Below are 23,132 nucleotides of genomic sequence, written 5' to 3'. Positions count from 1 at the left end.
AAATCACTTTGATGCTTACTGCGTCCTTAATTCATCAGAAATGAAGGAGCCAGTAAATCAGCCGACAGAGCAGACAACCAGAACCTGTTCTCCTTCTTGCTCAACCTCTTTTCCAAGTGCACAGATAAGAGAGATAGAGGAGGGGGGGGGGGCTGGGCTTCATAACCTTCTTTTAACACTGCGGGGACCCACTGTGCAGGACTTATCCTCGCAATATTCATTCTGGGAAACGGTCATTTGGGCCTCAAGACAGTGTTTTAGAAATGCTTAATTTGGCGGAGGTGATAGGGAGCATCTGTGCACACTATCATGACAATAAGGCAGCGGACGAGATTAAACAGAGACTCGCCACATGGCATTTAAAGCTTAATAACAGGCCTTTATTTGGCCCTAAATTCTTCAGCTTCCAGGAGTTAATTACCCATTCGTGGATCATTGCTAACACTTATCTAGCATAACCTTCACAAGCACAAACATTAATGCAGTCAACAAAACAACAAGCAGCAACTGCTGATGGACCAACGTTGCCTTTTCAGGTGTTTCTTAACAGAACTTTGCATTGCAGGGAAGTGAGCTGTGTGGTTATGCTGGCTTTGTCTATAGTCCCATAAATGTATCTGTTTATCTACTTCCTCCAACAACAGGTGAAAAGAAAGGAGTGGAATAGGGATGGGAAGTTTGCTTTTGCTTAGTTGAACACTGAGCGGAGTGCAGATGGCTGCCCTGGAATGGAGATTTCTTCCTAAAGTACGAGTGTAATGCCCCTTGCCAAGTTTAGTTTGCACCAGCCACCCGGGTAAGGAGGGGCCCTGGGGGTGGGAATGGAGGAGATGAGGTGGTCAGGGGAACATGAAGGGGATCAACATTAACCCCCAAGGACAGGCCAGTTACACTGTCAGGAAAGAGGCCAGCCGCTCTCCATCCCTCGTGGTTTCCTTCACAGGTCACTTCCAAAGACCCTACGTGTTCACTGTAGTCTGCCCACCCCCGCCCCCCTGCCCAAACCCAAGACTTTTCAGTGCTCAACTCTGCTCGGCTGTAGTCGTGGCCGGGCAGGCAGACGGATGGACATCCCTTAACAGGCAGCAGCGGCGGCACCAGGGCTGCTAGCCTGTAATTAGCTCGGACAGCTCCGGCTCGGAGAGAGGCAGCCGGGCTATATCATAATGAGCTCAGCTGGGATTAGGAGGACAGGGCAGGGGGGTGTGCAGAGGGGAAAGCAGAAGAGGGGGGCGTAGGGGGGGGGCAAGTACCAGAATTCTGGCCTCTGCCTACTGCAGCATCACAGAGGGCCGGAGGGAGGCAACTGGGAAGACAAGTAGGAAGAGGGGTAGAGGAGGGTACAGAGGCGTAGGAAAGAGGAGCGAAGAGGTGAGGAGAGGTGAAGGCTAGGGGAGATAGGGGAGAGGAAGACTGTGGCTTTAGGCCAAGCTTTGTGTAGCAGCATAAAGGGTCAGCGTTTGTTACATTGGGGCTTCTTTAGATCAAACAAGACACTGGTTATACTACAGCCAGACACAGACTGAAAGACAAAGACGAGAGGGGAGGAAGAGAGAAGGGAAAACTAAGGAACAAAGAAAGAATTTAAATGAAAAGCACCACTTTACTCTGAGTAAAACACCACATTCTGGGTCAGAGAGAGGGTCCAGCAAGCATATGTTAGGACTACAAAAACAATATCATGTCAAAAAGTGACACAGAAGCCTTCTGAGTAAGTTATTAATGGTTTACAGAGACATGTGTTACTCTCTTACGGCCCGTCCACACACGTCCGTTGCGTTGACGCACCTTCCCATTCACTTTGAATGGGGTGACGTCAAGCGTTGCCGAACTGCATTGTGATTCCGTTGCTTCGCTTTGGCTGCGTTGCTCGCGGTGAAAGTTGAGAAAAGTTCAACTTTTGAAGCGTTGACGGAAGCGGCAGCCAATCAAATCCGCGTCTGCAAATATGCCAGCACAAGCACTAAACAAACAAATCGCGTGTATGTGTGTCTGGGGCGGGAGACTAATGTGATTGGTTGTTGGTCGCGTTAACCCCAAACGCCAGACACGCCCACCGGCAAGCGTCAACGCAACGGAACTGTGTGTACGCTACGTTACTCAAACATACACACACAGATTACATCTCACCATCAGCCCCAGCCCTGAATATTCTGCTACTCATGGGTATACATTTAATCACTACTAGGTCAACATTAGAGCTTATAACACTACCACAGATTACTACTAAATTACTGAGTATATGAAGTATCTTATTGACACTCGTTTCGCAACAGGATCACAGTTTGGCATAAATGTTCCATTAAAAATGCAATTATTTCACAAAGACACAGCCAGGGATTCTGATAATGTGATTTTTCTTCCTGCACTTTTATGTGTGAATTTTTTGGGCAGCCAATTTTACAAATGAGCGCAGAGTCTAATGATCTTGCTTTGGCCCCTGCTGGCTGGTAATGATGTGGAGGGCTAGGTGGATGCTGTGAAGTTGGGAAGGGCACTCTAAATGTTAACACCCAGAAAACAAGAAGGGACAGAGTAAGAGAGAGGAAGACGGTTATAAAACCAATGCTCAGGTGCTGTTATTGTCTCGGTTTCAGCCGGGAAACTTTGACAGCAGGCGACTTACTTCTCAGTGGAGAGTTTCCTGTTCAGGTTTTTTAAGTAGGCCAGCTCATTCCACACTGCGTCACTGTTCTCGTGTCTGAGCTGCCACGGTTCTGCACGCTGTGTCCTTCCGCCTGGCCTGGAGACAAAATGTAGAGGCAAGCAAAAGCATACATGTAAATTGAACACTTATAGCACACACACATGTAAAGCAAACATAGTAACAAGGGAAGATTGTTGGCGCTGTATATCATCTTGCTACCTCTGGTCAATTCACAAGGGGTCTTGAGGCCCCTTAGTCTCATTCTGCTTTAGTTATTCAGCCATCTTTAGCAGTATTCAAATGAGAGGCCTTGACTCTGACATTTCGGTGGCAAATCATGTTCACACGTATGCATGTTTGTTAAAGCCCAGGGCACTGCCCGTGTGGCCGGGCGTCAGACCGCTCCCTGTGTGCCATGCAAATGTAAATAATGGCGAAAAAACACACACTCGCAAACGAGGTCATTCAAATGTCTACACCTCACTTATGAATACTTAATGACACTTCGTGCTCAGTGGCTGCCCCCTGCATTGAACTTCCCCTTCAACACACACACAAAGTGTCCCTACTGGTCTCCACCGCATCCCTGTTCACACCCAGATTGTTAATCAGTCTTAGCATGACGCATTCAATTCCAATTAGAAAAATCCACAGAATACCATTATTGTCACCCACAAACACACACACTGGAGTTTAACTCAATCAATAAGGTAAAGGTTTGAAAATGGCTTGTGGGGGTCACTACTATTGCAAAGGGCTCTTTTCCCGTGGTCATTATTGGCAGTGTAGACACAGCCAGGCTACGCTAATACTACTTAAACCCTGGTGCCCTGGAGTTGGAGGCTACTGAGGAACAGTAAATGTTTTCATTTAATACCGCTAATGCCCCTGTGAGCAATTTAGAGCCCTTGAACTTCTTGGTAGTGTGTGTTCATGAGTGTATATGTCTGTGGGTTTTGGGTTAGTTTCCCAGAGTGAAAACCTACTTAACAGATCATCTTGCTGTGTAGTCACAGAGATTGATACACTTTTACTCACAGTGTATTCACCCTGAGCCATCTTAAGACAGCCTAGAGCTGTAAAAGTAGATATTTTACCAACAGCTCTGTTTCAATTCTCTCTCTGTGATTTTTAATGTATCAACTGCTCTTGAAAGGTGTATGAAGCATTATTAAGTCACGGTAAAGGTTTTTTAAGCGTTTTAATTTGTTTACAGTGGGCCTAAAAGCCGTTGAACAAGAAGCCATGAGAGAGCGATCTTCTTCAGGCCTCAGTGCTTCCTCCCCGATGGAATCCTAGTTTCCATTATTAAGCAGGAGGAAATGGAGAGAACTTTTCCACGCTGCTGCGGCTAATTGCTCTGATTCAGGGGGAATCTGTTTATGGGCGCAACTTTGATCAGAGTACGGATGCTTTAATAACCTTTAATTTTATTTGCTCATCCTCATCATCCCCAGTCTGATTAAAAAACTTTTTCCCTCCTCTAATATAAATAAGAAGTTGGCTTTTTCCCCTTCTTCTCCATGCCATTTTGGGAAAATATCGTGGTAATGGTGAATGGCAGGGTGGTTTCACTGGGACTGGCTAACTGCGCACCACCTGCATGTTAATGAGTCAATGGACCCTACGTCTGCTCTGCGATTGGCTGACAGCTTTATCGTGGCTGGGACTGGTTTCTTATATTGGTGAGGTCATTCAGCAGCTGATTTACATCAACCAATTATTTCATTTTAAAATGTATATCCTGCTAATAAGAGTTAAAGATTGATATCTGGAGGGACATCTTGAAGATTAAATCAAGTCCAAGACCAATATATTTTTGAATATAAACAGAAGTATTTGAAGGTTCAGGTGTGGAGGTATTCTTTAATAATAATGTAATCAATAGTTTTTTTTTTATATAATTGTGTGTGTGATTGTTCATAGTAGGAACATTTTTTAACCTTTGACTCTTTTAAGGATGTCATGGTGGTCCAAATGTCCAGTAGGACATTGCCAAGTGTGTTTACTTTGTGTGAAAGAGAGTATGAAATCCTGAATCCTGTAAATATAAAAATCTGGTAAGATTTTCTCAAAAGCACTTATCAAGGCCATCCATCTCTTAAATTTTGTACATCATTTTTTTACTTCAATAGCAAGTGTCTTTGTTTTTATTGTGTTATATTCTAATGTCCTGAGTGTTAAGCTAACAGATCCAGGACTCAGTCATAAGTGTGTGGCAGGTAAGGGGGAGGCACATCGTAGCCTTATCTTTTGGTCCTGCACACAAAAGAGGAACAAAAACGACCCCCCGCATCTTTCCAAAAAGGCAACAACCCAGCATGGAAGCTACAGGGAAATCCCTAACAAGCTGGAAATGCAATGAGACTCGACGCCTATCCCCACTGACTTGTTAGGGCCCTGATTTCCCAGCACTAATGGGAGTATTTAAGTCATTTTCTATTGTCTCTCATTCAGGTTGGCATTACCCCAGTGGGTGTAACAGCTATTTAAGGATGGGGCTTAATGCCAAATGAATGCCAGGATCATAACATTGAGTGACTGGCTGGTGCCATGGAGGGCTCTGACTGAAAAGGGCAAAGCTGCCTATTGCATCAATTTTATGTCAAATCAGTAATCAGATACAAATACACTCAAACTGACACCACACTGGATTTGTAGGTCTTGGTTGTTTTCTCCCCATTTCTTATCACATTAACAAACACTTTTTTCTTTGACCAAACATTTATTTCAATGCATAAAGCATTTCTTTGATAACCTGCAAAAAACGTGGAACAGAAGCACATTTCGGTGTAGACTCTGAGAGTTTTCTCTCTCTACATCTCTCCGTCTTTGTTCCCACTGTCTGAGACACATGCTGTTGAGCCGCGCTGAGCTGACATGAGCCGAGTGGAGCCCGGCGCTGAACACGCACCCTCACTCACTTCACTTTCACACGGGCTCACATTGCACCGCTGTTTTCTTTAATTAACCCGGAGAGAAAACAGCTGACGGGGTCAACACTTAGCTCCCGTGCGGCCACCAAACATATGCATCTTTAGTTACGTTTTTCAAATTGACTCGCTAATGCTGAGAAAACAAACAGAGGCAGAAACAGACTGGTGGAGACAACGGAGAGGAAAGACTCTTATATTAATGACAGTTTCCAGCACATTTTCCGCTTTGTGTAAAGATCCTGTGGTTCCTGGTGAAGATAACAGGTTGAGGCAGGAAATGGACCTCTCCCCTCCTCCCCTTCCCTCCACAGGCCTTCTCAAACACCTTGCACCCCCCAGGACCCGACACCTCCAGCCTCTGGCTCTCACATCCTAATGAACGCTGAGGGAGAAGAGACGCAGAAGCGCACACAGACTTTGCCACAAAACGTCCCAAATTGACTGGGCTTAAAACCTCAGAGCTTCTCAAAGGCAAAGGAAGGTATTCCTCCCACTTTACCAAATCCAGCGCTCAGGTCTTGTCAGACAACATGTGGAGAGCAATGAGTCCCTAAGACTATTTTTGAGTAGTTTCGGAGGGTTGAAGCATTTCACAAGGGCATTCAACATAAGGCAAGGTGAGTTATGTGCTTAGAAACGTCTCTGCCTGCTGCTGGGAGGAGCTGGAAGTTATCCAAGTTACTTTGTGTATGCAGAGGGGATTTACACATATACTGCTCTACGTGCTCCGATATGTCCTGTGCTTTGTGTGAGATTATCAATCAATCAATCACATTTGATTTTTTAAAGCCCAATATCAATTATTATCTCTTAATTTAAACACAACATCTATTGCACGTCTGTCCGTCCTGGGAGAGGGATCCCTCCTCTGTTGCTCTTCCCAACGTTTCTGCCATTTTTCTCCCTTTAACTCTGGGGTTTCATAGGAAGTGTTTCCTTGTACGATGTGAGGGTCCAAGGACAGACGGTGTCGTATTCGTATTCATATTACAAACAAATTGTAAAGTCCACTGAGACAAATGTAAAACTTGTGATATTGGGCTATATAAATATACTTTGATTTACTGATTGATTGATTGATTGATTGATTACTACACATTTTCAGGTGGCTTTACAGTTTGTACAGCATACAACACACTCTGTCCTTCAACCCCCACGGCATACAAGGAAAAACTCTAAAGGAACCCCGAAATTAAAGGGGGAAACAAAAAAAGAAACCAACAGAGCAACAAATCAGCTCTCAGTACGGGCAATTCAGAAATCTACTAATACTAATACAAAAAGAAGTATGTGAACATAAAAATCTCTCTAAATATCTGTATAAATGTTAGAAAAGACAACGTGTATATATATAAAAAGAAATTGAAGCTGGATCCAAGTGGATGCCGCAAATAAAAAAACTGTATGGTGGGCGTCAGGCCGAACCACAGCATAAGGCACAGATTACCATGATCATTTTGTCACATTATTTAAATCAGATTTTAGCCGAACATCCAACAGAGTACTTACAAGCCCTTGGATTTATCCGTCTCTTTCAGCTGGTCTCTGACTGTCCTGTAGTTGGTCTGAATCACACACAGGCGTTCACGGCGCTTATCGTGAGCCTTCCTCAGCTCTTCATTCTCCCCCATCTGGAAGGCACAGTGACAGGAATTATTTTATAATAATAATTTTTCCTCAGCAAAAGTTGTACATGTCAACTGGAACATACATGCACTGTAATGTGGAATCGGCCTCATTTACACCGGCACAGCAGTGTGGCAGGGAAGCTGAGAAAAGCCCCCTCACCCTCTACATATTTAAACTGGCGTACAGCTGAAACACCTTGGCCTGACAGTAAGCAGCAGGTTCTTTTCTCTACTCACCTTTCCCACCCGACAAGTGCTTCCACTCTCACCGGGCAACTGAGACATCATTAAGGGACTTACACCACGAGTCAATGAGGCCACAGAACACCGAGCAGACACACACTCCAAACTCACTCACTGGAGTTACTAACGGATAACCAGCATGGGTTGTGCATGGGGGGGGGGGGGTTGTTGCTGACACTGTTGTTGACAGCTATTAAAACCCTGCAAGATTGGGCTCCGGCTTTAAAGAAGGAGTAAGGGAAGCAACATATAGATTTTTCTTGTCAGGGGCACCCCCCCCCCCCCATCACACTGACCTTAACGGCGAGGGCGATGGAGAAAACACTTTCAAAAGGCAGGACAAACAGAGGTGGAAAGAGAGAGCAAAGGCAGAGGGAATGAAAAAAGCAGGAAAAGGAAGAGGGAGAAGAGAGAAATTAGAAAGGGAAGAAAGAGAGAGAGGAGGCGAAAGAGAAAGTGAAAGGAAGAGTGCAGGACAGCTTTCTGCTTGAGAGGCCAGGGCTGGGGAGAGTTGTCGAGCGCTTTCTGAAGGGAAGGAGCTTGTTTACTGCTGATATGACACGGCTGCCCTGCAGAGAGGGAAATGCGAGCCCTCAGCCCTGTTATTATTAACAAGGACAAAGAGAACAGAGAGAGCACACAAACATCCACTGGACGGACACACACACACACACACACACACACACACACACACACACACACACACACACACACACACACACACACACACACACACACACACACACACACACACACACACACACACACACACACACACACACACACACACAATGTGACAAGTATGGACTTTTCCTGGTGCGAATTATTCACAGAGGACATCTGCAAGACATCCTCGGCCCCTTCAAGCTGCCCCCAACCTCTCAAAAACAAGGCTCTAATGAAAGGGGCCACACCAGGGCAGTCTTAACGGGTGGAACAAGGAGCTGGGGGAGGACACAGAAGAGTCGAAGCTGACTGATGGAGGAGTGGAGGGGGGGCAGGATGGAGCAAGTGGCAGGGCATTAGCCACATCATGGCTTCCCAGGCTCCTTACAGCGCTTCCCCTGGGCAGCCCAGTTCTGGTCATCAGGCCACAGACCCTTGCCCACAGATCAATACACCCCCTTACTCAGCCAGCATACACATCTGTGGACGTTCTCAAGCTGAAAAATAATTACAGCAACAGCTACTGTTTACTTGAAAGTGTGCGGAAGAGAAAAAAAGAAGCCATTATTATGAGAATTGTTTGTTTGTGTGCTGCTGTTAGACGCTGAGGTCAAAATGTCAATGCTACAGGCTGGTGTACCCAATTTGAAAGGCAGTCTTTTGGAAAGAATTCGAAAGGATCAACCGGAGAACCAGGAACTGGACTGAGTGATGTACTGTAGTCGCAGATAGTAGCGGATAGAGGTCATTTTGCTCAATGCCAGATCAAAGCAAAGGACAAACGCACTAAATCACGCTCTGAACTTATGCTTTCATTAATGTGGCCGCTTGTGTTGGACAGACTTCCTGTGCATACCTTTGCTAAATGCCCCTCAACTGGCAGACACGTAAATGGCACCATTAACTAAGACAGTCATGCGTGTGGTCTGAATCCACACTGAGCATTACCGTCTGACTAGGTGTCTGCCAGTGATGTAATTCAGACACTCCAGATCTGACAGGAAAATGATGCCTAATGTGTTCCTGGGATTGTGTTCAAAGGGAGGTGACCTCTGCATAATCACTCACTCACTCACTGGTCAGCCTGAAAGATGGGAAGGAGAACGAAAGGCAACAAGGAGCACATTTCCAGGGTGAAGTCAAATTCAAATAGGATTGTTGCAGTGGAAAATATACTCGTCGACATAAAATACGAGAAAGTGAGACAATAAAGAACACTAGGGAGAACATTGAGTGTATTTCCCTTGCATTTCATTTGAACGCGGGGATAAAGAATAATGTGAGAGAGACGTCATAGAGCATGTGAAGGTTAAAGGACCAATAAAGCTGATTCGTTTAAGGTGGAAAAAAAAGTGCTTCATCCACTTGTGCTCCTCTCCTGCTGCTTCGCTGCCCACGCACGCTCTGCTTGTGTGAGGACACATACGAATTGTGTGTGAAAGACAATATAAGAGAAGGTCATGGAGGAGGCAGTGGCAGCGGTAGTGCAATTGAACCCTTTGGAGACCGTGCTGCACACCTTTGAACAGCCCAGCAGCTGATAGCAGCAATCATATGTGAGATAGCGGAGGGCCGGTGCAACAAGCAGCTCCACTGTGCCTGTCTGGACACCACTATGTCATTGGATGTGCCCGATTCAGCAAACAATACGTTTCGGTAGCTCAAAGTCACTGGAATGTGGGGGGAATGGGATTGTGACACATCTGAGGCACGAAAATGATAATTGTAGGCTGCAGGAAACAAAATACATACTATTAGAAAGACTTTGAAGAAGAGTTAAGGATACACTCATTACTGCTGATGAGAGAAAAGGAAAAGATATTATGAGTATTCATCTCTCCAAGCTAGTTACCTTCAACTGCAGCAGCTCCTCAAGGTCTTGAACCCTCTGTTCAGCCCCTCTCCTCCTCCCACTTCCCAACTCCACACTGCTGGCTGGGGACAGAGACCTGGATCGCTGCACTGGTGCACCCTGGGATAGGTATAGGCAAAGAAGCGCTGGGGTGAGCACTCGAACACACTTCACTTACAGGCACAGAGCCATGCAACAATTAACATCTGCAGAAAACACTGAGTGAATGCCAATAATGGAATCATCCATGCTCATTCCACTCCCCTCTCACCTTGAGTAAAACATGCGCATTGTCTCGGTACACACAAACAAACACGCTACCAGAGGAATACAGCAAGCTGGCTGGAGCAGTAGTCCACAGAAGCTGGAGGGAGGAGGTTCTGTGTGTGTGTTTGGAAGTGGGAGTTGCAAGCTGAGAGCGGCAAAGGTTTCTCCCTGCGACGGGCTAATGAGTATGTTCATTTCCATTTACATTGTTTCTTTGACAATAATGATGTCCCATTAGGGGAGACTAAAGGGGCTATAGATTCCAGAATGTGCTGGGCTTCATTACAAGAGGTGGGCAGGGAGGCCGCTCTAATTGCTCTACTAGGGGCCTCCAGGTTACACTTGATAGGACAACTGGAAGAGCCGCCGTTTGGGGGTGTGGGGTGGGGGCTGCGGTTTGCTATCCAGCCTGTTCTGTAGAAATAAGCTGGAGAAAAGCAGTGGGAACAATATGCTAGTGGAATATGAATATGGGAGGAGAGGCGGCCCCCCCGCGGTGCCAGGCAGGGCTGACCAGATGGCAGGATAAAATATGCAATGCCACTAAACGTACAACAGTCCTTGGGCTGGAGTGGTGGAAGAATGAGGAGGGGTTATGATAGGATGGTGGATCAATAAGCCCCCACCCCGGGAAAAATGTGTTCCAATGGCTGCTGAATTGTCTTTTAAAGTTATAAAAGACAATTTGGTAGAAACGGCAAGTCCATTTTAATAATACAGCCTTCATTTAAACATGTTTTAATGACAATAAAGCAATAAAGTATGCATCTGATATGATATAACTTGAACTCTCTCTCAATAGAGTAAGAGAACATTACATTTTTTGTGCAGTCAAACAATCTGTAAGGATTTAAATCAAGTTGTTTAAGATGAAAGAAGACAGTCAACAATGTTGTATGTACAATACATGTCACCAATGTCTCCTGAATCACGTCTCCTATGTATCTTTTATTTTTTATCAAGGAAGAGGCAAACCCTGTCCCAATGAAAACGATTAAGGACATAATTGCATTAAAAATCCCGGCCAAAATTGGTGAGGATATTATCTAAATAAAGGGTTATAGCTATACTTAGTTCACATTTATGTCACTTGTTTAGCAAAATGTTTAATCTCCTTTAATCCCTTTTAATAAATGTGTTGACTAATTTGCATTTGACAGAAATGAATAAAACAAGAGTGTTTGGGAATGTGCCCTGGAGCTACAGTTGACTGCAGTGACCCGGTGTGCCCGGCTCTGCTATCAGGCCTTCCTGGGTGCCAACCATGTGTTCTAGCTCAGCCTTAATGACTCTACGCAACTAATTAGCAGATTGATCTGCATATTCCTGATGAGTGGCAGGCCAACTGGCTTAGCCTGTATGTGCATGGGGAACACTGAGAGGCCAAAAGGGGAATCCAAATAAAGTGAGAGCTCTAAACTAGTAGTAGTAAAGACGACTGGATATAAAGTACAAACTAAAAGGAGCTGAATATTCCATCAAGAAACTGTTGTGGGCTTTTGACAAATGCCTGAGATTTTTCCGCAGACGTTCTCTGAGGTCCAGTCTGTCTGCTGCACGTTCACTCGACACATGAACGCTCTCTGTTTGTGTGGGAAGCTCTGTGTTGTGACATTGTTGTTAATGTTCCACAAGACAGGCCTGAAAGATAACAGGCTGAAAAAAAGAAAGATGTGCCCGCTCTCTACCTCCGCTCGGCAGCTGCTTGGCGGCCATGACCTGACCTGTGCATTGCACCCTGTAATGGCTCTGCAAACACGAGAGTGCAACCCAAATGGAAGGAGGGGGGGCTTACAGTATGAGGGAAATGAGGAGAGAGGCCCAAATCCAAACAGAGTATCTATGCAAGCAACAGTAAAGCTCCTCCTGAGGGGTCAGTGTCACTGGCTGAGGAGCAAAGAAGAAACATTTCATCTGCTGCCTCTCTCGTCAACCCTCTCTCTCCTTCCCCCAGAGAGAGGGGTCACTGTCATCAATGGGCTGCTTTATGAGTGCAAAAGCGTCATGTGCGTCTGGAGCTCTAAAAGCTGAACTTTTTCAGCTTATACGAGCAAGAGGAATGTTTATGACCAGTCGAGGACACATGCATACATACATAGAGACAGACATCGAGGTGTAAAAACATACATAAACACAAAGTTGATATTCTCCACAATCTCTTAAAAGGAGCACGAAGCTGGCTGCCAGATAGCTCACTTGGTAAAGCTAGCAGTCCATTTACTGGAGCTCGGTTCCGGGCGGAGGACCCAGATTGGCATGGGACCATTTGCCACGTGTCACCCCCTTTCAACACTGTCACTTCAATAAAGAAAGAGGAATATTGGGGGACAATATGCGGTTATCCAAGAAGAGAACTGCATAGGTTCCATTAAAGTCATGCTCTTAGTGGACCACTGAAATTAAGTGGAATGATTTGTTACAAAATGTACAAACTATTTTTATGCGGCACAACTCCAGATGGTTTTGAAAGTACGAAATAACCATGACTGTAACTTTTATTAATCACTGATGTTTTAACAATTGCTCTATGTAGCAAACTGCCAGGCATGTACCACTGTTAGCTGCTCGTCACCTCGGCCAATAATCACATTCACTTTAGGTACGTAGGTAGCAGTGGGCTGCACAGAAGGCTCATTCCATCAGCTTTTGACCTTGCAGACTGGTATTATTGTTTAAATGGAGGGTAATGAACCATAACAGGTTTACGGTCTCTTAGGAGCATCCACATATTCGGATGTTACCCAACCAATAACTACTCAAAATGCGTACTTTTTTTATAATGTTAAAGGTGGAAAAGGATTCCTGGAGTTGACATGCTGTTTATAAACCTAAAGCTATTGAACTAAGGTTTAACAAGTCTTCCGACTGTGTAGAGGGAGCGTCAGGTATTGTCTGTAGCCGGTGGCTGCTGAAATAAAGAGTGTTAGTCCATCCTTCTGAAGCAGCCTTAGAAGAATAGCTGCTTCGTAATCATCGCTCAGGGAATAAAGAAAAGTGTTCAGAATGAAAATGAACCTGAACTGTGAAAACTGAATCTAAAAATCAGATCTTAAACATGAATTAACTTTTATTAGAAGTTATTTAATTTAAGGCTTTTCCTTTGTCAATACTTATCTATTTTTCATTTGAAATGGTATTGTAAAAAAAATGAATTACTGAATAAAATAACAAATATTGATTCAAACAAATATTGAACAAATTAATGTTTTAGTTCAGGGTTCCATGAGAGCAGGATATAGATAGATAAGCAATGTTGATTCAATCCCTGCTGACCCTTTCTCTATACGGCCAAGCATCTGTTCTTATGAACATGAACGGCAGGTTTTACAATCCATTTGTAAATGTATGCATGCCACTGGTGTGTGTGTGTGTGTGTGTGTGTGTGTGTGTGTGTGGGCAAGAATAACTACAGTTTTATTGGGGTAACACATGCACACGTTTGTGACTTAAAGGAATCGTTAAAGGAATGTTAAAGGAATCACAATATTGATTCATGTTTTGATATGCATAAATCTCACTCCAAAATCCAAATCCAAAACAATTAATAATAGGTGCATCAAAACAGACAGATTGTGTATGTGTGTGTGTGTGTGTGTGTGTGTGTGTTTGCATGTCTTCGGGCTAACATCACAAAGAACCCCGAAAATGGAAGCACTTCAAATCATGTCAATACTGTTTATTTATTTTGCGCAGTATAACTACATCACATGTATAAACTGCCTGAACCGAAGCACCTCCAATAAAGCTTTAATGAGGACAGCCGTGTAAATCAAACAATGTGTCTCCAGGCCAGCTCTAAAGTGAGGCCATCTAGAAACATGTCCTGCCAAACTTATGAGTTGAATACTGAGAAGATCAAAAGCTTCTTTCTTGTTCGTAATGTACTGTTGAAGCGGTAAATTAGCCAGTGCCTGAGCCCAAGGCATGCGTGAAACCAGTAGCACACGCCTGCCCGCTCACAGTAGGATGGGCGTGTGTGTGTGTGTGAGTGTGTGTGTGTGTGTGTGTGTGTGTGTGTGTGTGTGTGTGTGTGTGTGTGTTGAGGAGTTTAGGACAAAGGTTCGCAGAAGCAGAGTCTGATAAATCACATGATTCTCAACAGACCATTTCCTTCATATCTCTTCTGTATGGCTTTGATCTAATCTGTGCAAAGCGGTGGTGGTAGTGGGGGCCTGGAAGCTGCTCACCCACGTGCTATCTCTGACATAATTGGCAGTACTGGGTGCAAAACCTACCTGCTGTCCTCTGACGGAACTGCTGGATCTCCGATGCAGGGTCTTATCCTCTGGCCTGGGATCTGAGCCTCGATGGGCCTGGTCAGAGTTATGGCTCGACATCTGAGCTGCAGCATCAGCCTGCTCCGACAGCACTGCCTGCAACAACAGAGCATGTTCGTTTGAGTTTTTAATTAAGAAAAACAGACCGGTTCAACAAATCAACAGAAAATAGACCAAAACAAATGCAAATCCAGAGTTGAGATGAATTGGTTTGCTTGGTTACCAATCAATATGCGTTAATTTGCTCATGTGAGTGTTTGTGTGTATGATAAAGAGTGACTTTATGCTTGGATTGTTTTAAATATGTTCAACATGTGTCATAATCGAAAATGGACATTGTTTCTCATGTAGAGAAAAAAAAGTAATTCATCTTTTTTTCTTTTATTAGTTTGAAAAAAAATGCTGTTGTTTCTTCTTAACCACAACGCTGAATACACATTATATAATAATATATTCAAACTTATTCATAGCCAATATTCACCGTCTAACTGTTTTTATGGCTGCTGAAAAACGATATGTGAAGGCATTCAGTAACTTTTTTGAGCATATAATAATGGAAAATGAGGCAGTTAAATTAAAAGTTAATAAAGTAAAATATTTTAGTTTGTGCCTCGACAATCGTTTTGATGGACCATGATGCAACGTGTGTTCTGTGCTGATGTTTGGATTAAAGACATGCTTCACAGTCTTCTTCGAATGGTGGGCGACCAAGGAGACCACATTTCTACCTTTGATTAAACAGTTGAAACCAAATTCAGGAAAATGCAGAAAACCACCAGCAGTTTAAAAGACTGAATGTCCACATGACACTTTCATATACCAACGTCAATACCCAGATGTGTCAGTGGGACATCTATTTCCCACCTCCAGCTTTGTGAATGCTATCATAGCCAGTCAATTTATCAGGGTCTATACGCAGGTGTCTAGCAGCATCTGCCGACGTCAGCACACAGCGGGGACTACCAAAACTGAAGGGGGACCAGGATAAAGAGGGCCCACCGCGCAGGAGTAGTTATGCACTCACACTAAATGTGACAATCTATAGCCGCGGAAAAAAATAAGAGACCACTTCAGCATTATCATTTTCCCTTTTTTTATTATTATGAAATTCAACAGACACTGGATTGGCTGCCATACATGTAGACATACAGATTTAATAAAACATTTGGAGTTGTCTCTTAATTTTTCCGGAGCTGTATATTTACACTTTTGCTCATGCTAGCATGAACAGTTCAAGCAGCCTTTTATCCTGATCTGTGAACAGTACCATGACTTTAATGGACAGGACACATTCTACGAGACACACACAGCCCCGGAAAAAATGAAGAGTCCCCTCCTTCTTAAATCTGTATCTCTACATGTATGGCAGTCATTCCAGTGTCTGTTGAATTCCAACACAGAGAAAAAAGCAGTTTATATAGAATACAATAAAAACATTAACTCAAAGACATACCTATAAATAATAAAAGAGAAAATGATAATGCTGAAGTGGTCTCTTCATTTTCCCAGGGCTGTACACTGTCAAGGGGCATATACACTTTCTATAAGCTGTGTTGGCACCTTTATCTTGAAGTTAACACTTGCTCACCCACATCACCTTCCTGTATACATTCTCACCTTTCCTTTTTTAAGTTCTTGATAAAAAGGCACGAAACAATAAAGAAACAGCCTCACCTGCTGCTCCCAACAACACATCTACTGAACACATCAAATCAAAGCCTTTTGACAAATAGAGCCATTCACAACTGAAATTCACCGGGAGGCCAGGTAGCGAGGAGAAGCGCACAGGATGTCATCACCTTTTTCCCAAAGAGTCCTGATTGCATTATCAGAAACCTGGCATCTGGGCGTGACCTTGTTAACTGCCAGGGTAATCAACTTTAACCAAAGGGGAAGAGAGGGGATGATAAATTATTAGTGAGGAAGATTTTGTTCATGTTTTATTAAATTGGCCTGTCAAAGGGGGTTGGTCAAATTATCTGGGGCCTCGTTTATTGGAGGCCGGCCATATTGGCGCATCTGTTACAATTATTTATAATTTCCAGGCAGTCAGGAGGACGGACCGGGTTTTTCGGCATCAGCCACATAAAGCAATTTAGAAATTAACTGATGCGGGAGTGTCGGAGTTTTTTGCCTCTCACAATCCCTCTCATCCCCGTCCTGGTTTTTATCCAGCAACAAAACAAGGAAAGACAGTAAAGATGCAAAAGGGAAACATATTTCAGCTTACTGAAAGCAATGGAATAAGATTTAAAGAGGAGAAGATGGTGTGCAGGTGCAGTGGAAAAAAGAGCAAGAGATTGTGGGGAGGCTGAGGGAGGGAGGGGGGAAAAAAAGAAAAGCCGGTCTTGGTAATTACTGAACACGATTAGGTTCTTGGGGGAACTTGTCTGGCACCGGCGGCCCTCGCTGCTGAGGATGCGGCAGGCAGGACCATATGGAGGGAGGCTGGTGATCGTGCTCCCTGAAGCTCGTGACCCGTCTGCTGCCGAGCCCTTGAGCTGAATGTGAAATGAGACTTGCCAGGCCTAATGTTCTACACATGCACCATTTATGCCACAAAACAAATCTGATCACTGTTAATTATGGAGCAGCTATAATCAGGAGGGGCCCGCCACACACAGACAGAAGGAAACACACACACATACACACACACACACACACACACACACATACGACTCCATGAATACACACGACTCCATGAATACACACATCTGTGGAGAGACACTGTTTGTGATTGGATAGGCTTCACAAGGTGCTCCCCCCCACCACCAGGCCAGGTGCACTTGGTATTCAATATGGTGATTCTTCAGAGAATGTGTGCGTGTGCAAATATGGATGTGTGTTAACAGGGACTTTACAGTGGGTAGGATGGAAGGTGTGTGTACAGTCCTCCCACACAGTCTGTTTGACCCGAGTGCCTGAGCGAGGGAGGGTATCTGCAGAGGCACATGGCTGCGCTTCATTAATGAGGCGAGCTGCGCTACACAGAGGTTCTCATCTAATGAGAGCAGTTGAGCTGGTAAAACACACCACTGGAGTCCATGTCATTAGTATGTCTCTGGACCTGGACATGGCCCAGGCTCCAAACACACCCTCATACACAAACTCATGTTGACAACCCCTGATAACACTGATAACGCACTCAGCATACACAAGATGAGCGGACGACACAAATAGCATTAGAAGTCATGAAACATTGATCAGAGTATAATTCTCGAGTTGAATTTATAACCTTTGCACAATGTTTTTATATGAAAAGGATGAGTGATGGGTCTTAAGAGAGAACACGTATGTTAATACAAGCAGCAGGTTGCACAACATTTTTAACACACTCCTAGGGAGGTCCTGACAGTTGAGCTAAAGGAGTGCCGTTCCAGAAGGCAAAAAACTGAGGAGCAGCCAGAGTCAAAACAAGACCCGTGTGAAAGACAATAAAAAAAATATCTGAGTTTTACAAGCTCTCCATCACATTTTATTGAAACATCGCCAGAGAAGTAACCTCCTTACTCTGTACTGTGCTTCTCTGTATACTAACACATAAAGACCCCTCTGGCTGCCTCCCTTCTGTTGATTTGAAAATGTATTTCTTTGTAGCATTCACTTGTTGGTTGCCATTAATGATGAAGATGATCAAAGGAAACGCCTCACCTAAGCCAAATGTGACCCCGCAAAATGGTGGGTGTATTTACGTGCAGATGTGTGTGTGCAACTAGCACTTTAATTATACATCTAAAAGCATTAACATTGGCTAACATAAATAACAAGCCAGAAGCAGATGTTAATAAACATCTCATCAAGCTATGAGAAATGCATCATTCAGGCTTCTTTCAGTTTATAGAGAAGGAAGCCACCTTGGGAAATGTGTCCGTGCTTTAGGTTCAGTTTATAAACTCATATAAGGGACTTGTGCTGGTAACATTTGATGGTGAAAACATTAGTGCAGAAACATGGATGTGCAGAAGGTGCGCGATTCCTCCGTTCGACATAGAAAGCCGAAGGAAAAGTGGGGGTAATGAGGTCATATCTACGATAATTAGTGTATTTAATAGTGATAAAACCTGTCATAGCATTAATAGCACAGGTGTTACTAATAATATTAATGACCGTTCTGTTCTTTTCAGCGGTCCCAGTGCGACAGCCAGCCTGAATAATACCAGGACCCTGAAACTGACGCAGTTTTCATCGTGATATTTACACCTGTGCTTTTTGAGATATGTCCACATTGTTATTGTACATGAAAAAAAGTTTCAGTAAACGTTTAAAATACACAGGGCCTTGTTTCTCATATCATATGAAACTTTTCTGGAGTGATGGAACATGCCTCATTTTCCCTTTCCAATGCTGATGAGAGGTTAAGCAGTGCTTTGAATGACTGCCCACACAATTAACACCTTACCACTCATTTACTGTGCTGGAGGTTCCAGAAAGCCCGGGGTCTGCTATGGATTCTAATGTTGGTCTTTAATCACCGCACAGACCTGACAATAGCCAAACATCTATAAATACCATCATGCAGGGAGATACTTGCTAATGATTAAATGTTCACTTTTGCTATTTTTCTGTCCACTAATGAGGACTCTCTTTCTTGACTCTAGATTGTGATGGTGACCACCCAACCTGGCAACCCAAACCTCTCCAACCTGGCAGTTTGCTCAGACTGCATGGTGTTGTGCGTGGGGGTCACCCAGGTGCATGATGATCGGCCAGGCCCTACAGCTAGGAGATCAGGGCAGGGGGCCATCTGCAGTCTGACTTTATGGAGACATCCCACTGTTTCCATTAACACACGCACACACACACACACACACACACACACACACACACACACACACACACACACACACACACACACACACACACAATACAGCACACTTCTGAAAACAAAGTATTGCAAATAAATAAATAAAAAGTGGATATGTTTACTGAACGACAAACATTTTGAGGATTCATTTTTCATTACATTATATAAATTAGCGCTCTTGGCTTCCAGATGTTTCAATATGACAAATTGCTTCTTCTTTTTTTTGTAATACTTTAACATAAAAAGGTATCAAAGTTTTAAATCAAGCGATTAATTGACATTAAAAATGATCATTAGTTAAGAGCTAGATACAATAAATGTTATCTGTTGCTATGGTGAGCTTAGGGCACTTGATATCAGATTTTCACAGCAAAATTTTTTTCAGAAGAATCAGTTAAGAATTATAATATTATTAACTATAACTTATTTCAAAATGAATAATTAGAATGCATTAAGTCCAATTCATCTTAAGTTTGTTTGCCAAATTAATATTAATTAAGTCTGTAACCGTAACTGCACAACACTATCACTATCGTATGTGTAATTAAAACATGATACCATATTTCCTTTTTTATAACATGGTTATTATCAATATCAGTATTTCAACAGCGGTAGTGAAGCTGACACTTCTGCTTTGGATTATTATTTTTACTCCAGTGCTGACCCTGCAGGTTAATGTATATAGGAGGTAGCAGAGTCCAGGTCTACACGTTGTTCATGTTTAAGTCTTTGTTGAGCCTTCTTGCGCTTCCTGCAAAGAGTTAACTTGACTGAAGACAGGAGAGGCAGACAGTCAGTCTGCACAGCATGGAAGTATAACACACAATGGGTGTTATTCCTCTCACTCACCCTCCTTTTTTATTCCGCTCCCCCCAAAACCCACTGCGGGAGGGGTGTTCAAAGCAGTCGCTCTGGTCCATATTCAAATGAGCGCTGCATCCCCCCCCTGTGCTCCCGTTGCGATCAGCACTTTGATCACCTCCAACGGTAACTTCCACCAAAACATTTAAAACTAAAATCAAATCTGCCTTAACAACCTGAGCATTAGAATTTAACAGGTGTTCGGGAGGAAGTTGTTACAGAATTTGTGATTATGTGCTCGGATACACACACCTTTAGTCAAACATGCGCCCACGCAGACACAGGCGTACACACATACTCACAACCTGTCAGTGAAATTACAGAGTGGGAAACAGAAAGCCCTCCTGACTGAGCGCTATACCTTGGGATACCTTGTGTTCACTTTGATGTCAGTAGGTAAGAAAGTTAAAGAAACAAATCAGCCAGACAGCAGCTACATGTGTTCCGTAAACAAAAGTTCATATGAATTCTTTGCATAGGTTATTATATACACGGTCTTTTTGTAATTACGTCTCTGCCCTGTGAGGCGTTGTTCCATTTTGACCGGGGTGAGATAGAGGAACGGGGCAGAGTGCTTTTTTAGCTTGATAAAGTCAAACACACGCATATATATACATGAATGTATGCACACATGCATGCACCACACCGCATTACACACTAACTGCATCTTCTCTAAATGTAGTATTAATTACTGCGGGAACACTGCAGTACTGTATTTAATTACCGGCTAAATGATCCGTTTATATTTTACCGCTGGTTAGATTAACAGGGTTAAGTGAGACAGGGCGATTGTAACTCACTTAACATTTGAGCTGATATCTTTTAACTTCCATTCTGGGGGCAGCCCTGTCAGAAAAATATCAACCAATCAAATTAAACAATTACAGTCTGTAGAGGCAGAGGAATTACTCGAAAAATATCATCTTCATCGGCTATGGAGTTGTTTAGTGAGAGTCATACTGCGGAACAGATTGAGAAACGCATTATAACAAGTTCAGGGCCCGACAATGTTGATGGAATAAGTGGCTGAAGATATACAGAAGCTGCTTGTTAATATTCCAGTCTTTGACACTGTGTGGTCCATGAAACACCTATCACCATATCATTAGGAGCTGTTAAAGCCCACTTAAAAAGTGGCTGCAGCATTCACTTTATACCCAAACCTATATTGCCTTGGGGTGACAGTTCAAAGGTAGTGAGCTTGAGCCAAACCCCCGCTGACTGACAGATGTAGAACTCCAACATCATCTTCAAAAAAACATAACTGGGCTCAAATTAAATCACCTCTCTCTATCTCTTATCCGTCTCTGCTGTCTGACGCGAGTGTTAAAAGGACTTCCAGGTTCTTGGGTGGGAGGATGGAAAGGAGATAGATGAAGTAAGTCAGAGAGGGCATGTGCGCTCAGGACAGAGCGATGGAGAAGATCAGATAGCTGACATGAAAGAGGCTGGTGCTTAGAGAGATGGTTAGATCAAGGGTGAAGTAGAGCGATATTTACAGAATGATTCTCAGTTAAAGACCACAACCACGGGCCATGCAGGGGCTTGTCAGTCATTACTGTACCTTCTAATCTACATCCACATCGCTGTCTCTGCACCTGAAGACAACTAGACGCGCTCGAGACAGATGATTGAGAGGAGCATAATATATACTGAGTTTATTATTTAAACCAACATAGGTTTATAACTCAGGGAATCATGAGGAATTATATTTGGTTGTCCATACCCACACATATGCATATACAGCCACGTAAAAAATTAAAGGACCACTTCAGCATTATCATTTTGTTTTATTATTTATAGGTATGTCTTTGAGCTAAATTATATTTTATTGTAGTCTCTAAACTACTGAACATTTTTCTCTGTATTGGAATTCAACAGACACTGGACTGGCTGCCATACACGTAGAAATACAGATTTAAGAGACATTTGGAGTGGTCTCTTAATTTTTTCCGGAGCTGTATGTAAATATCTAAGTTAAAAAACTTCTGCAGCTAAGTAGGAATCATAGAACAGACTGGAGTTGTGATGCACTTGATAAACTTTAAAAAGACATCTGTGGGAGGGAAAAGTGTGCTTACCTTCAAGTTAGTCTGTCTGTTTGGTGAGTAAAGGGGTGAGTGTTGAGCCTGTTGCTGTTGTTGCTGTTGTTGCTGTTGTTGTTGTTGTTGTTGTTGCTGTTGTTGCTGTAGTTGTTGATTTTGTTGCTCCAGCTGTGTGTGTTCCAGCTCATGCTGCTGGATCTGGGCCTGGAGCCGCAGGATGTGTTGGTCCTTCTCATCCAGCAGGCCGCTGAGCTGCTGGTGACTCTGACGGAGGTTGGCCTCACTAGAGATGAGGGCCTGGTAGCACTGACTCAACTCCTTGTACAGCTGTCAACAAACACAAACAGGACAAACAGGGTTAGAAAGCATGGCGGGAGGGGAGGTGAAGAGGCAAGCGACTGGGTCATGTCAACCAGAGATAAGTTGTCAAATGGAGGAAGACGAGACAAATCATAACATGAAACCTGTCATACATTTTATTTTAGAACTGCAAAATGATGGCAAAATCATAATAACAGTTTATGTGATCGATATTAAAATCACAGTTATTAATCATAAATAATTATTGAATTTATGGGATGAATATTTATATTGCCCTAACCCATTCAATAAACACTGTTCTCACTTCCATGTTCTTCTACATTCCTGCCAAATTACAAACATAATCAGCGAAATAAAACTTGTCCATCTCCTAAAGCAAAATATGAACGAAATTCAAGCCCAGCCTATATTTTCATGATGTGCCTTTACTACTGATAATAATCAAATTGTTGTGTCAAAATAAGATTTGAAAGACTTGCATCGACTTTTCATGTCTGTTCTCCGTTGTTTATTACTCTGCTACTCTGTGCTGAAGCCACAACATTCAGGGAGGTTTTCTATCAGAGACGCATGCAATTTAAACAT

General features: G+C 43.4%; 1 protein-coding gene across 5 annotated transcripts in view; it reads right to left on the bottom strand.

The window, feature by feature from the left end:
• cntln (centlein, centrosomal protein) overlaps positions 1-23,132 on the bottom strand; it is an 85,107-nt gene that overhangs the window by 48,308 nt on the left and 13,667 nt on the right. For 4 of the 5 annotated variants that reach the window (XM_063882996.1, XM_063882995.1, XM_063882999.1 and 1 more), the window contains 5 exons: positions 22,263-22,553; positions 14,475-14,612; positions 9,973-10,092; positions 7,093-7,214; positions 2,627-2,743 (listed from right to left, as the gene is read on the bottom strand). In XM_063882996.1, the coding sequence (XP_063739066.1) occupies positions 2,627-2,743; positions 7,093-7,214; positions 9,973-10,092; positions 14,475-14,612; positions 22,263-22,553 (788 nt within the window). The remainder of the gene's footprint in view (positions 1-2,626; positions 2,744-7,092; positions 7,215-9,972; positions 10,093-14,474; positions 14,613-22,262; positions 22,554-23,132) is intronic. The other variant, XM_063882998.1, reaches the window with a different exon arrangement.

Source organism: Eleginops maclovinus, chromosome 5 (genome assembly GCF_036324505.1).
Source record: "Eleginops maclovinus isolate JMC-PN-2008 ecotype Puerto Natales chromosome 5, JC_Emac_rtc_rv5, whole genome shotgun sequence".
In the NCBI taxonomy this organism is placed as follows: Eukaryota; Metazoa; Chordata; class Actinopteri; order Perciformes; family Eleginopidae; genus Eleginops; species Eleginops maclovinus.
The sequence above is the reverse complement of the archived record's forward strand: the minus strand, read 5'-3'. Positions and strand labels throughout refer to the sequence as shown.